Source organism: Caretta caretta, chromosome 1 (assembly GCF_965140235.1).
Source record: "Caretta caretta isolate rCarCar2 chromosome 1, rCarCar1.hap1, whole genome shotgun sequence".
NCBI classification, from domain to species: domain Eukaryota; kingdom Metazoa; phylum Chordata; order Testudines; family Cheloniidae; genus Caretta; species Caretta caretta.
Genome location: NC_134206.1, coordinates 81,703,678 through 81,717,177, shown reverse-complemented (window position 1 = coordinate 81,717,177; position 13,500 = coordinate 81,703,678). Strand labels below are relative to the sequence as shown.

The window sequence follows — 13,500 nt, the reverse complement described above, 5'->3', positions numbered from 1 at the left end:
TAACGTAACGTGCCAAAGTACATTTCACTTGTACATTACCGCTTTTACCCTTGGCTTCAGATTTTCTTTCCTTCATTATATATCTTTGTGTATTTTTCCTGTCATATTCAGTGTCCTTCCTTACCTTGTATTCTCTTTATATCTTCTCTCATTTTTTTCATGCCTAATCTATCCATTGTCCTTCCCTCTAGTCATCAGGGATTCTCTACACATGGGTTTCAGAGTAGCAGCCGTGTTAGTCTATATCCGCAAAAAGAACAGAAGTGCTTGTGGCACCTTAGAGACTAACAAATTTATTAGAGTATAAGCTTTCGTGGGCTACAGCTCACTTCATCCGATGCATAGAATGGAACATGCACACGCACCTTGGAAGTTACCATACAAACTGTGAGAGGCTAATTAGTTAAGATGAGCTATTATCAGCAGGAGAAAAAGCTTTTGTAGTGATAATTAAGATGGCCCATTTAGACAGTTGACAAGAAGGAGTGAGGATACTTAACATCGGGTTATTCAGAAATAGCTAAAAGAAAAGGAGTACTTGTGGCACCTTAGAGACTAACCAATTTATTTGAGCATGAGCTTTCGTGAGCTACAGCTCACTGTAGCTCACAAAAGCTCATGCTCAAATAAATTGGTTAGTCTCTAAGGTGCCACAAGTACTCCTTTTCTTTTTGCGAATACAGACTAACACGGCTGTTACTCTGAAACCTATCAGAAATAGCTGTTCCACTTTAAATTTAGACCCTACCTTAATCTGAAACAATTTGCAAGTGTAGGCAAGCACTTAGGCCATGATCCAAAGCCCATTGAAGTCAGTGTTGACTTATCAGGCCTTTAACTTGCTCACCTCAGTGTTTTGGGTTTTTTTTTCTTTCTCACCTCTCAATCTCACTGCTTCTTTTCTCATCTATCACTTCAGGGTTTCCCCCCCACTCACCACTACTGTCCTTTCCCTCAGATACACTCACTACTTCCACTCCAATTGCTGAGAGACAGGTAGAGGGACTTTGGTGTTTTCCTTAAACATATCTGTATTTGGGAGGCGCACAGAAGACTTTTCAGGTCTTCTGGTGAGATTATTCTTTCTAGTATCTATGGACTTTTGGGGAAAGAGGGATGGTCTAATGCCTTTCCCTTCATTTGAGAGATGCAGAACCAGGATCTTCTCTCCCCCTCTGCCCCTCCCTAGACAGCTGGGGTAGAGTGTCATCCAGTTGTATTGCCTGCCATGCTTGGGACTGGAATACTAGCCAAATATTCAGTTGCATGGTAATACAACTAGTATTCCAGATAGTGTCTGACAAATGACAATAACAATATTACTTTGTGATCAACTGCACATTTACTAACATTAATACTGCATGTGTTAAATGTTGCATGAAGATGCACTGATACTGGTGTGGTTTTATTTTGACATAGGGGGTGTCCCACTCTGGTGCAGGCATTACCAGGTCCTAGCACACAAGTTACTGCGGGAAGCAACCATACAGCCATTCTCTTAATGGATGGACAGGTCTTCACATTTGGAAGTTTCTCTGTAAGGAAACATTTCTTTTTACTTTTGGAAATAAGTGTACAATATATAGATAAAAAACTAGAGTTACAGTAAATAGTTTTTAGAAAGATTTTTCACAGTTGCACACATTTGCATATACCTAACTTATGTCTGTGTACATTAAGTGTTTGTGTGTCTTCATTTTAAATCTGGTTAGAAAAGCATGAAAACCTGTGAAAATCTCCTGCTGTTCCTTATTTATTAGTAAGTGGGTCCCATATCAAATTTACTTGGTTTACAGGGGGAACTGTTTTTTTCCCTTCTAATTGGCATTAATGTCAAAACTATCTTCAAACTAACGTGGTGGGATTTCATGGCATCTGTAGAATATTTCTTCTACATGAGAAGATAATGCAGTGAGAAGGTGGTTAATATTGTTCAGAGCACTCCTGGCTTACATCAGAGCTTCTGCTTGGGCTGCATGGGAAGTTGTGGGAGGCAGCTAGGGAGGCAGTACCTTCTGTTTCCTCACACCAATGGTAGGGCTGATTCAAACTCTTAAGGTTAAAAATTGTAGGATGTAGCTCACATTCATAACTTTGCCAGACACTAAAAATCATCAGTTGAATAGAGGCTCTGGATTTAGGGCTTATTACAACAATCTGCAACCCACTAACAACAAGCTCCCCCCTCCCCAGCTGCTTACTCTCCTCTTCATTCTCTCCCTATGACTGGTGTGGTGTTAACAAGCCACTTCACCTTGAATGGTCCCTTGAAATATTTAATTACTTATGCTAAACAATCTGTTCAAACCTTGCTTTTAGCAGCCATATTTTGAGTTAGTTTCCCAGACCTGAAGAAGAGCTCTGTATAAACTCAAAAACGTGTGTCTCTCAGTAACTGATGTTGGGCCAATAAAAGATAATATCTCACCCCAGGAGTGCTGGAACTCCCTAAAAGTGTGGGGGAAAGGGGGGAGGGGTCAGTGGTGCCTGACCTGTGGCCCCACCCCCTGTGCCGCCCCTTGCCCCGAGGCCACATGCCACAGTTTGATGGCATTATGAAGTAAACTTTAAATGGGTCATCTTTTTCCAATTTTCCATTTTGTATATTGAAACTGCTATTTTATCCATCTGAAACTATTGTTGCTAGTATTTACTAATTACTGAATTCTTGCTTTAGAAGGGACAGCTTGGCAGACCAATTTTGGATATGCCATACTGGAATGCAAAGCCAGCATCCATGCCTAATATTGGATCTAAATATGGACGCAAAGCTACTTGGATTGGAGCAAGTGGAGATCAGACTTTTCTTCGGATTGATGAAGCTCTCATTAACTCTCATGTTCTAGCTACGTCGGAGATCTTTGCAAGCAGGCATATAATAGGTAAGAGCTCTTCAACAGTATTGTAAATTAGTTCATTTAACATACATTTAGTGAAGGGACTTGAAACATTACAGTGCAAGCAGTGGAGGTAATAAGTAAAAAATGCAAATTGAGTAAACTCTTACCTTATGACACTCCATTTTACTTTTAAGGTATTTATATTGTATGTGGTATCCTAATTAACTTACAAATGTAATTTTATTATTAATAAAAATCCTCCAAGGTACTCTTAAATTTTTAATGTTCCAGCGCAGTTAAAAAATCTCGTCACACCTATGAAATATTGTACTATGAGTGAACTTTCCTTATAGTAGTAGTATTACTTCAGAGATGGAGGCTAGCATGTGACAGATGGACTATTTGTCTATTTTTTCCAGGTTTGGTCCCTGCTTCTATGTCAGAACCGCCTCCGTTTAAATGTCTTCTGATAAATAAAGTAGATGGGAGTTGCAAGACATTTAATGATTCTGAACAGGAGGATCTTCAAGGGTTTGGAGTATGTCTGGATCCTGTTTATGATGTTATTTGGAGGCAAGTGTGGTTTGTAGTCACAGAAAGGGGGCATCAGTATAGAAATAAGATTGAATTTATTAGAACAATTTTGGGTAGCATCATCTGCTCACATAGGTTCAACTGTCATTTCTCTTACCTATCGTAAGAAGACATCTGTTCGGTCTCCTTTGTATCTGTTGCCAGGGCTGTTGTTTCTCCCTGGCTCCAAAGCATGTGCTGTCATGCCCCTCTTTTCCAGGAGGTTTATTTCTTTAAACAGAGGTTATCAAACAAACAGAAAACAGTCTCAGCTCAGTCCTTGGCCCCAGGCTTCAGGGTCAGCCCTCCCAGAGGTCTCTAGCACACCTGCTCCTGGCAGCTTCCCAGCCTTAATCAGCTTCTCTCCCATCCTGGAACAGCAGCCACAGGTCTGCTTCCCTGAGCCTATTGGTCCCTTGCTCTAGGGACGCACAATAGGAGCTAACTGCACTCCAGTGTGGCTTTTCCTCCCCAGGCTTAGCTCGCTCTATCCATTCCTCTCCACGGCTCAGCCTATCTGTCTTTCCTCCCTCCAGCTGCCTGTTAGCAGCCCTTTTTAGGTTCAGGTGTAGGCTAGCACTCTTTAATTAACTGAATTGGACTTACCTGCTCCAGTTCAGGGGAACTGGCTCAGTCTATCCACAGCAACCAGCTATTCTGTGACAAACTCTATCTCTGTTTTTCTTCTTCGATGGCTGGCTGTCCACTTAAGCTCAACCTCCATGGCCGAAACAGAGCTGCTTCTTTTTCCTCCTGAATTCTCTTCACATCAGTTGATCTCTGTTATTTTCAACAACTCCTCCAGGCTCAAAATATTCGGTAATCTTAAATTCCTCCATCTGTGTTCCTTTCATTGTGTTCAGGCCATATTCAGATTTTACTGTTTGTTCCTCCACAACGTATCGTGTATCTGAATCTTCTTGCCTTGCCCAACAGTTAAACCGCTTGTTTATGTCTTAATCACTCGATTCAGTTACTGTAGGATCTTCCTCAGCAGTCTCACTGATTGGAGTTTGAACTGATAGGAAGGGGGAAGAAGTGGTACTCTTCTAAGCTCTGCATACTTGAGACATAAAAATAAGAGGACATTCCAAATAGATTATAGCTCTTCCTTTGAGTGCCTGTGTATGTTCCCACTCATAGAATGCTCCAACCAGTGCAGCCTGAATGGTAGGATTCTACTAGCAGTAACCATTGGAGTGTCTGTGTGGCTTGGTCCCTCTGCGTGCTTCCCTCACCCCTCCCCGCCGGATGTTTTAGGGTTTAAAAGTTGCATGGAGTTCCACCACCTCAATTCCTTCAACCATGATCAGCTGGACGGTTACACTGTTACTGCGTGATCCTTATGGAGTAGTAGCTAGGTAGTTTGTATTGGTTAGTTGTTACCTAAGTGCTTATAGTTATATATTGTTAGAGGTAGGTAGCTAAAGGATAACATGTTGGATCAGAAGTTAACAAGCCTGGATTCAAAAGATGGTTCTCGTGACCGGCAGTATTCTCAGCATCAGATGCACATATAGATGCTTGGCATGTTTGGGGGAAGATCATTCTCCCTCTGAATATCCAATCATGCATGAAGAAGGACTAAGAGTGAGAGAGATGAAATAGGCTCCAGTCAGTTTTATTGCAGGAAGCACTAACCGTGGCAGCAGATTCTCAGAGAGGGTTGTAGTTCCGATCAGTTCAGCTGGGGAATAAAAACAGATTCAGCTTCTATGTCAGATGCAAGATATGACATAGTTAAGGATCCAAAAAAGAAAAGTTTTGGATCAGTGATAAACTCTGTTTCCATAGCTGTCCCATTTCAGAAAGAATCGGTTGCAGTACCAAAAAATGTGCAGATCTCCTTGGTGTCAGCCTCAATACAAAGAACCAGTCTGAGAGTAGCATTTACAAGGACAGAATCTCATTATAGAGCCAGGATCTGACTTAAAATCTCAGCTCAGAGTTGGGAGTTGTCCTTGTACAGATCTGACAATATCACATCTGGAGGAGCCTGTTCTCATGGTGAGATCTAAGGATCCAGTTAAAAGAACTGATGAGGATTTGTTAACTAGCACAATACTGTTAAAGCGGTAGTTCATCATATGGATCCATCTGTGGCTCCATTGACAGTTGAGCCTGGTATTGCTTCTTAGGACACATCACTTGGGTTGCTGCAAGCAGTCAAAGTGACTGCTTTTCTGAGAGTCGGCAAAGAACAGGAAAGGATCAGGAGCACTGTGCTGCTGCATTCTACTAAGATCCCTTCATGATCCCTGGAGAAGAACTTCTCTCTGCTCTCCATTTCAAGGAGGTATTGTCTCAAGTCCTGTCTGAGCCTCGAGTGATTTGGAGCTTGAAGAGAAATACAGATCACAGATTAGAACCAGGAAAAAAAAAAATATAATCAGTTCAGTGCAGGATCTGCAGGCACAGAGATATTTCCAGCTCAATCTATCCATGGGGGTTTTGGCCTGAGTGGCAGATACCTCCTTTAGTAAGATGGTCTCACTGGCCATTTCAGGCACCTTTTAGGAAGGTGTGAGGACAGACTTTCAGCAAGACTATATCAGGAGGACATTCAGTTGTTGAATCCAAGGGATAAGGACCAGCCAGTACAGCTTCCTCAGAAGAAGTCACCTAAGGAAATTGGTAAAATATGAGGACGAGCTGGAGCTAGAAGATTCTGATTCAGAATTAAGGGATGTGTCTTCTCCAAATGGAAATGTGGAGGACATCTCAGTATTATCACCATCAGAAGATGGCATAGCCTTTCAAGAATTAGTATCTCGAATGTCAAAGATGCTAGATATTCCTTCTGTTTTTGTGTAGGAATCATCACATCCTCTCTGATATTTTGGGGCCAGTGGTTAGATAACTAATCATATTTCCCTTGTTATGAAATATGTCAACCACACAGCTTCTCTGTAAAGTTGATATGTCAGTTCCCTGAAGAAGGACTTGGTATGTTTCATACTTGCGAGCCTCCTAATTCACGAGTGGCATTTCACAGATCAAAAAGTGCCCAAGCTCACTGCTCCATCGGATAACGAAGGGAAGAGACTGGATGTGTTAGGAAGAAGTATGTTTTCTTCAGAGAAAATCAGCATATGCATATCCAACTATGAAGCTGTCATGGCTAAGAGACCAATACCATTTCTGGAGCAAAATATCCTTTTGTTAATGTGCTTCTAGAGGAACACCAAAGATTATCAAATGCTATTTTGACTGAAGGACTGAATGTTGCTAAGCAACAGTTGACTGTGGCTTTGAATCTTCAGACATTTCAGCAAGATCAGTAGCTTTGGCTGTGTCACTAAAGAGAGACACCTGGTTAAGATTGATGGGACTCCCTCATGAGACAGAAATGAGGCTCTTGGACCTTCCATTTGAAGGAGAACGTCTGTTTAGTGTTCAGACTAAAGAGGTACCTGAGAGCATGAAAAATGTAAGATATGCTAGATCTTTTGGTTTCCTTAAATAGGGAAGAAATTATATTCTACTTCATTAAACAGGTATCAAAGGCAATATCCACATTTTTTGTCTCCTTCACATCATTACAGGTACCAGAGAAGGGCATATCATTTTCATCCGAAACATACAGCATCAACATCTATAGAGGAAGAAAGTTAAACCTCGTAATAATAAAGGGAAACTTTGTCATTTTCATCTTCTGCATTGCCTCTGATGGATCAGATTTGACATAATGACACAGAGCTTCAAGTCAGCCCGTATGGGCATTCTTTAATCCACAGTTTGGGGATTAGTTGTCCCATTTTTTTAGCAGTGGGAGTTAATAACATTGGACAGATGGATATTAGAAGCTCTTTTATATGGTTACACAATTCAGTTCAGAACCTCTCCCCCCAACAACCCACCCACTTCCTATTTGGGGAGAGATCAGTCATCTTGATTTGCTAAAAAAGGATTTCCAATCTCTACTATAGTTAGATGCAGTAGAGGTAGTTCCATGAGATCACAGAGGGAAGGGATATGGATTTAAGGAAATTAAACACTTTTATATAAAGGAACTTCACTTCTGCATGTTGTCTCTAACACCTTCTCTTTCCCTCCAGGATTGTTTTGCAGCTCTGATCTTAAAAGACCCATACTTTCACATTTCTGTAAACCATGTCACTGAAATTTTCCTGTTTCATTGTTGGAGACGACCATTTTTCAATACAAGACCCTCCTGTTTGGGTTATCTGCAACACCCAGGGCATTTACAAAATGCCTGCCTGTTGTGGCAGTATACCTAAGAAGGCAGGGGATGTATCTATACCTGTACCTAGATGATTTGCTAATAAGGGTCATCTAGGGAAGAGATCTTGTAAATTAAATATATTCATTAGTTGTTAGTCTGCGATTACAGATAAACTGTGAAAAGCCATGTCTAAACCCTATTTAAAGGGTTCCTTGTTTAGGAGCCATAGTAGATTCAACTGTGAACAGTGCTGTTCTCCCAGAGGGGAGAGAGATCAACATAAAAAGACATATGTATTTCCTCTGCCGCTTACTGAGACAATTGATTCTTTACATACTTCAGTTGCTGGGTCTGCTAGCATCAACCACAGCAGTGACTCCTTATGCTAGTCTTCAGATGAGGTCTTCAACACTAGTTAGCAAAGAATTACAAACCAGGTTTAGACAGTATTTCCACATCAGGTGTATCATCATTTAATGTGGTAGACAAACAATCAAAATGCAACGAAAGATGTACTTTTTCACTCTCTTACATCATCAGTAATACTGACCATGGATACATCTACCCTAGGATGTGGAGCCCATCAGATCAGTGAATTGTTGATCAGAGCTCATTGTTCATCAAAGAAACTTACACATCAATATTTTAGAACTGAGAACAATCAGATGAGCTCTAATGTATTTTCTACCTCAACTCAAAAACAAAGCAATTCTGTTAGTAATAGACTATATGACAGCATTATATCTGTGAAATTATGTATCTGAACCTTTGGTCCCTTCACTTGACTACACGGGGAATAGATCTTTAGATAAGCTAGAAGAAAGGCTTTCATTAGAAGTACAGAATAGACTGTTTTAGTCTAGAAAAGAATCCACATAAGTGCTATAGTCTTCAATGGAAGAGGTTTTTATTGTGGATTTCCATGTATAACACGGATCCTTATATGGCACCAATTAATTATGTATTTGAATATTTATTGTATTTAAAACATGTCTTTTTTTTATCTTCAGTTAAGGTTAATCTCTCAGCCATATCAGCATAGCATGTACCTGTAGAGGAAAATCAGTTTTTGCTAATGAGATGCAGTTAAGAGGTTTTGAAAAAGCCTTAATAATTTGTATCTTTCAGTACGAACTCCTGTGCTCTCTTGGAATCTGAATGTATTACAACACAATTAATGGAATCTCCCTTTGAACCCATTCTTTTTCATTTGTCTGTTAAAAAAAAAAAAAGTTTTTGATAGCAATCACTTCTGCCACATGCATAAGTAAATTACATGCATTAATGACTGATCTACCATTCACTATTTTTCATGAGGATAAAGTCATCCTTTGCACTCACTCTAAATTTTTACCAAAAAAAAATTCTGATTTTCACATAAATCAATCTATAATTTTACCAGTCATCTTTCACAAACCCCGTACTCATGATGGGGATGCTAAATTACACGTGTTATATGTGAAGAAAGTGTTGTCTTTTTATTTAGACAGGACTACAGCATTTAGACAGTCTTCCAAAATGGTCATAGCTTGCTGACCAAAAAACAAGAGAAAAGCTGTTTATATACAGAATCTCTCTAGATGGGTTAGATTTTATGAAGCATATAAATTGAAGGGATTATCCATTCCTCAAGGCAGCAGAACTCATTCATCTAAATCAAAGGCAGTGTGTATGGCTTTCTCTAGATATAACTCTCTGGTGAAGATATGTACAGTAGCAACCCATAGTTGTGTTCACACTTTTAGTAATCATTGTTCTTTAGACTTGGAATCTAGATCTGATGCAAAGTTTGGCAAGGCAGTCATGCACTCCTTGTTTAACTAGAATGCCTCTTGGTCAGAGTACTTGTTAATGCATCCCATAGGTAGGAATACGCAGAGGACATTCAAAGGAAGAAATGGAGTTGACTTACCTGTAACTGAGATTCTTCAAGATGAACTCTGGATAGTCACACTCCCCACCCACCTTTCCCCGCTACCTCAGAGTCCTACTTACCAGAGGGCTGAGGGTTGCAATTGAATGAACTGAGGTGGTGGGTCATCACGCTCCTTTTAAACTCTTGCCCTAGAACTCAAGAGTTCAGTAGGGGTAGGGAGGAGAGTGCAAGGGAGCTGCACAGATGCTTCAACAGCTATTGCTGGTAGAATTTTACCATTTGGACTGCACCAGTCAGAGCATCCCATGAGTGTGAATATGCAGAGTCCATATTGAAGAACCTCAGTTACAGGTAACTAACCTTCATATATTTAGAATATGATAATGTGGACTTTGATGGGCTCTTCAGGATAGACTTCCCTTCATCAGAGTTCAGATACACCTATGAACAGAGATGAGTTAAGGCAATAGGTATATGTTTAAGGCTCTACGATGACATCAGAATCTCAGCTTTCATTTAGAGAGAAGTTTCTAGCCATCATGATTGTGAAGAAAATCTTGAAAATATGAGTCAAGTGGAAGTGTTGCATAAATTTCTGCCTGAGTCAAAAAATCTATAGGAAGGACAAGCAGTAGCAGCTATAGAGCCAGGGAGGAAGCCAGTTAGCCCGCGTTTGTTTAGAAGGGATGCAGTCTGATTAGGGGGCAGGGCTTGAAAGGCCATCTGGGCTCTTCAGGACTGGATCCTTTTCATAGGGCCTTAGATGCCCTGCTCAAATCTGTGGGATCTGTTTAGATGACCTGCTTGGATCTATGGGATCTACTTTCCCTTCATGTGGCTTTTATATGCTCTTAGGGCTTTGTTTGTTTCCACCTACCCTTTTATCTTCATGAATCGGATGAAGAGGAAAAAGATGCTGTAGGTCTTCAAAATATGATTGTTCTTTCCTTACTAACATGCTTTGATGAGCAGTGAAATAATTTCAGTGTCAATTTTAACTGTCATCATTGGGATACCATTGATAACAAATACTTCTCACTCATTTCATTCCCTTTCTACATCTTACTCCATGCTGCTCCTACACATAGAAGGTTCTTATAATCCATTGCTAAGTTACTGTGTTCAGATCATTCTCCCTTTAAAAAAAACAAAAACAAAAAAAACCTCGTGATATGGGTTATCCACAAGAAGGTACTGTCTGTTGAAAAAAACAAGCAAAAATATATTTTGACCCCTCACCCCCATGATTTACATGCGTCAAAACTGCATAACCTCATGACTTTCAGTTGAAACCCTTGCTGTTCTTTGCCTCATCCCCTACTGTTTTGGTACTGTCACTTGTTGTATTGCATCTATTATTAGATTTTAAGCTCCTGAAATCAGCAACCATTTTAATGTCTCTTGTTAGCTCTGAGATATGCTTAGAATATTTTCTGGATGTTCTGTAATTTAAATAATCTAATGTAGTTTGAATTTAAGGTTATTAAGAATGTTTGGGGCTATTGTTATATTTTGTAATAAATAGTGGTTATCTTGCATAACATGTATTTCATTGGTACAGTAGATTACAATCCTAATATTCCCTACTAGTCAGAACTATCATAAAGTAGTTTTCAGTAGATATTAAAATAGTTTAGCAAGTTTAGATATTAAAATAGGTTCAGTTAATTTTTTGTTATGTTAAATTTAATTTTTTTGCTACATTGAAATCTTTTTTTTAACCTTGTGTTTTTGGGTCAGGTTTCGACCAAATACTAGAGAACTGTGGAGTTACAATGCCGTTGTTGCTGATTCCAGGCTTCCCTCAGCTCCAGACATGCAATCGCGATGTAGTATTCTAAGCCCGGAACTTGCTCTTCCGACAGGATCCAAAGCTCTAACCACCAGGTCTCATGCAGCTTTGCACATTCTAGGTATAAATTTATGGTTGATGAATCAGAAAGCTGAAAAGTAATAGTAAACGCACTCTGCTGTGTGTGTGTGTGTGTGTGTGTTGTTTTTGAGTAGTGTCCCCAGGGGTTTTCCACTTCAGGTGTGTTTACACCCCATACACCTGAGAGCAGAGGTTTTTTTTGTATTAGTGCTCGTTCGACTTGCATATATGCCCTACGCATCCTCATGCCCTGCACAGAGGCTATATAGGGCTGCATGGTAGAATTGCTCTCAGTTCCTTCTCATCCGCCTCAGCCTGAGACAGAGTATTAGTATGCCTTTCTATTCAAAAATAGTCTGTTAGCCTCTGTCTCTCATTTCTATTTATTTTGTTTCAGAGGAATTGGTCTCAAAAGTTCTGCTCTGGGTTTAAGGGCAGGGCTAGGAAGAATCGTGAGATAAGACTTAGACTCTTAACAATGGAGCATTCTCCCCATCCAGCCTCAGATCTAGGCCAGGATGCCCATCCGGTTACCTCAGACATTGACCTGGGAGTGAACATCGTGCCCCTTTGACTTCAGCACGTTCACCTGGATCTGTTGGAGGTAAATCCTCAGAGAAGACCTAAAAAAGGAGAGCCCATTCTCCTCAGAAGGAGCTTACTCTGAAGTCTCTGTCTCCTCCAACTAAGACTGTTTCAGAGACCTTACGTCCTGCTCTGGGTACTGTTGAGGCTCCAAGCACCATTCGTACTGACCTCATGTCTGGGCCTCTGGTCTCTTCTAAGAACAGAAACATCAAAAATGCTTTTGTACTGAGTCCGTCTGTACCACAGAAGCAGAGCTCAGCCGCAAAGGAGTTTAAGCACTCTTCTTCTATAAAAGGTAATACCTAGAATTCTTTTGGTACCATCTGTATCTGTGTTGCCCTCCAAAACAAAGACATCCTCAGTACTGGGTAAACGGCATGCATCTTATGCAATCTTGGTGCCCCTTAAAACATTCTTATCAGTATTGACTAATCTACCCGGAGGGACCTGCTCGAACAGCTTATGTCCTTGGAATTGACAGTGGAATATGACCCTGTACTTCAAACTTACCTAGTACCACAGGAATTCAGATATGCCAGAGATCTCCTTGTTTCGCATAAACTGGAGTCTCGCTCGTTAATGGTTGCCGAAATACTATCTGTGCTGGTGGAACTATGGTAATTGAAATTTGACCTTTCCCTGGTACTGCTCAATTCTCCAACATCTTCAGAGTGTGGTAGAAAGGCAGGACTTACATAAAACACGGACCCATGCACCCATGACCTGCTTCGAGCACAAGTGGATGCCTCCCCAAAGTGTCATATGGATCTGCTCATTGGGCATACTGGGATCCTTGGATGGCATATTGCCAGTAATTTTCACAGGCTCATAGTCTGTCTTGTAGGGTCTACGGAAGAATAAATCCGTCTACCCTGTCTATCCCGCCTCAGTTCTCTTACGGTCCAGAGTCCATTGAGAAACGGGAAGCTAGGAGAGATAAGAAAGTTATGCCTTAGACAAATATTTCTTCCTCCTCTACAGATGAGGCAGTTATTCTCTCCCCGACCTTCTACAACTGATGATTTCTGAGACTTCCAGGAGTTAATGAAACATATTGCATACTCCTTACAGATCCCCTTGGAGGAGGTCAAAGAGTCACAGCATAAACTCCTGGGTATCCTTCAGTAGTCTCCTTCTGCCCATGTTGCCCTTCCCACCAGTGAGGGTTGTGCTGGATCCTGCCAAGACCATCTGTCAGACACCGGTAACAATGCCACCAATGTGTAAATGGGCTGCTAAAAATATTACAGCCCAACTAAGGACTCTGAATTCTTGTTTACCCATCCTGCACCCAACTCCCTGTTTGTGGAGGGAGTGGTTGAATGTGGCAGGCAATACCATGCTAAAGCCATTCTGTACGATAAAGGTCAACAATGTCTTAATTGATTTGGCTGCAAGGTCTACTCATCCACAATACTTCAATTTAGAATAGCAAATTGTCAGGCTGTCATGGCTATATACAACCATTCAAATTACACCAATTTCTCCATCTTTATTGAACATTTACCAACTAAACAGAGTGAGCAGTTTTAGGCTATAATTAGGGGCAACTGTTAGCCAGAAC

At 40.6% G+C, this 13,500-nt stretch overlaps 1 protein-coding gene across 15 annotated transcripts in view; it reads left to right on the top strand.

Annotated features, from left to right (window-relative positions):
• MYCBP2 (MYC binding protein 2) overlaps positions 1-13,500 on the top strand; it is a 420,373-nt gene that overhangs the window by 130,466 nt on the left and 276,407 nt on the right. For all 15 annotated transcript variants that reach the window (XM_048852688.2, XM_048852718.2, XM_075129126.1 and 12 more), the window contains 4 exons: positions 1,420-1,537; positions 2,678-2,882; positions 3,260-3,413; positions 11,216-11,388. In XM_048852688.2, coding sequence (XP_048708645.1) covers positions 1,420-1,537; positions 2,678-2,882; positions 3,260-3,413; positions 11,216-11,388 — 650 coding nt within the window. The remainder of the gene's footprint in view (positions 1-1,419; positions 1,538-2,677; positions 2,883-3,259; positions 3,414-11,215; positions 11,389-13,500) is intronic.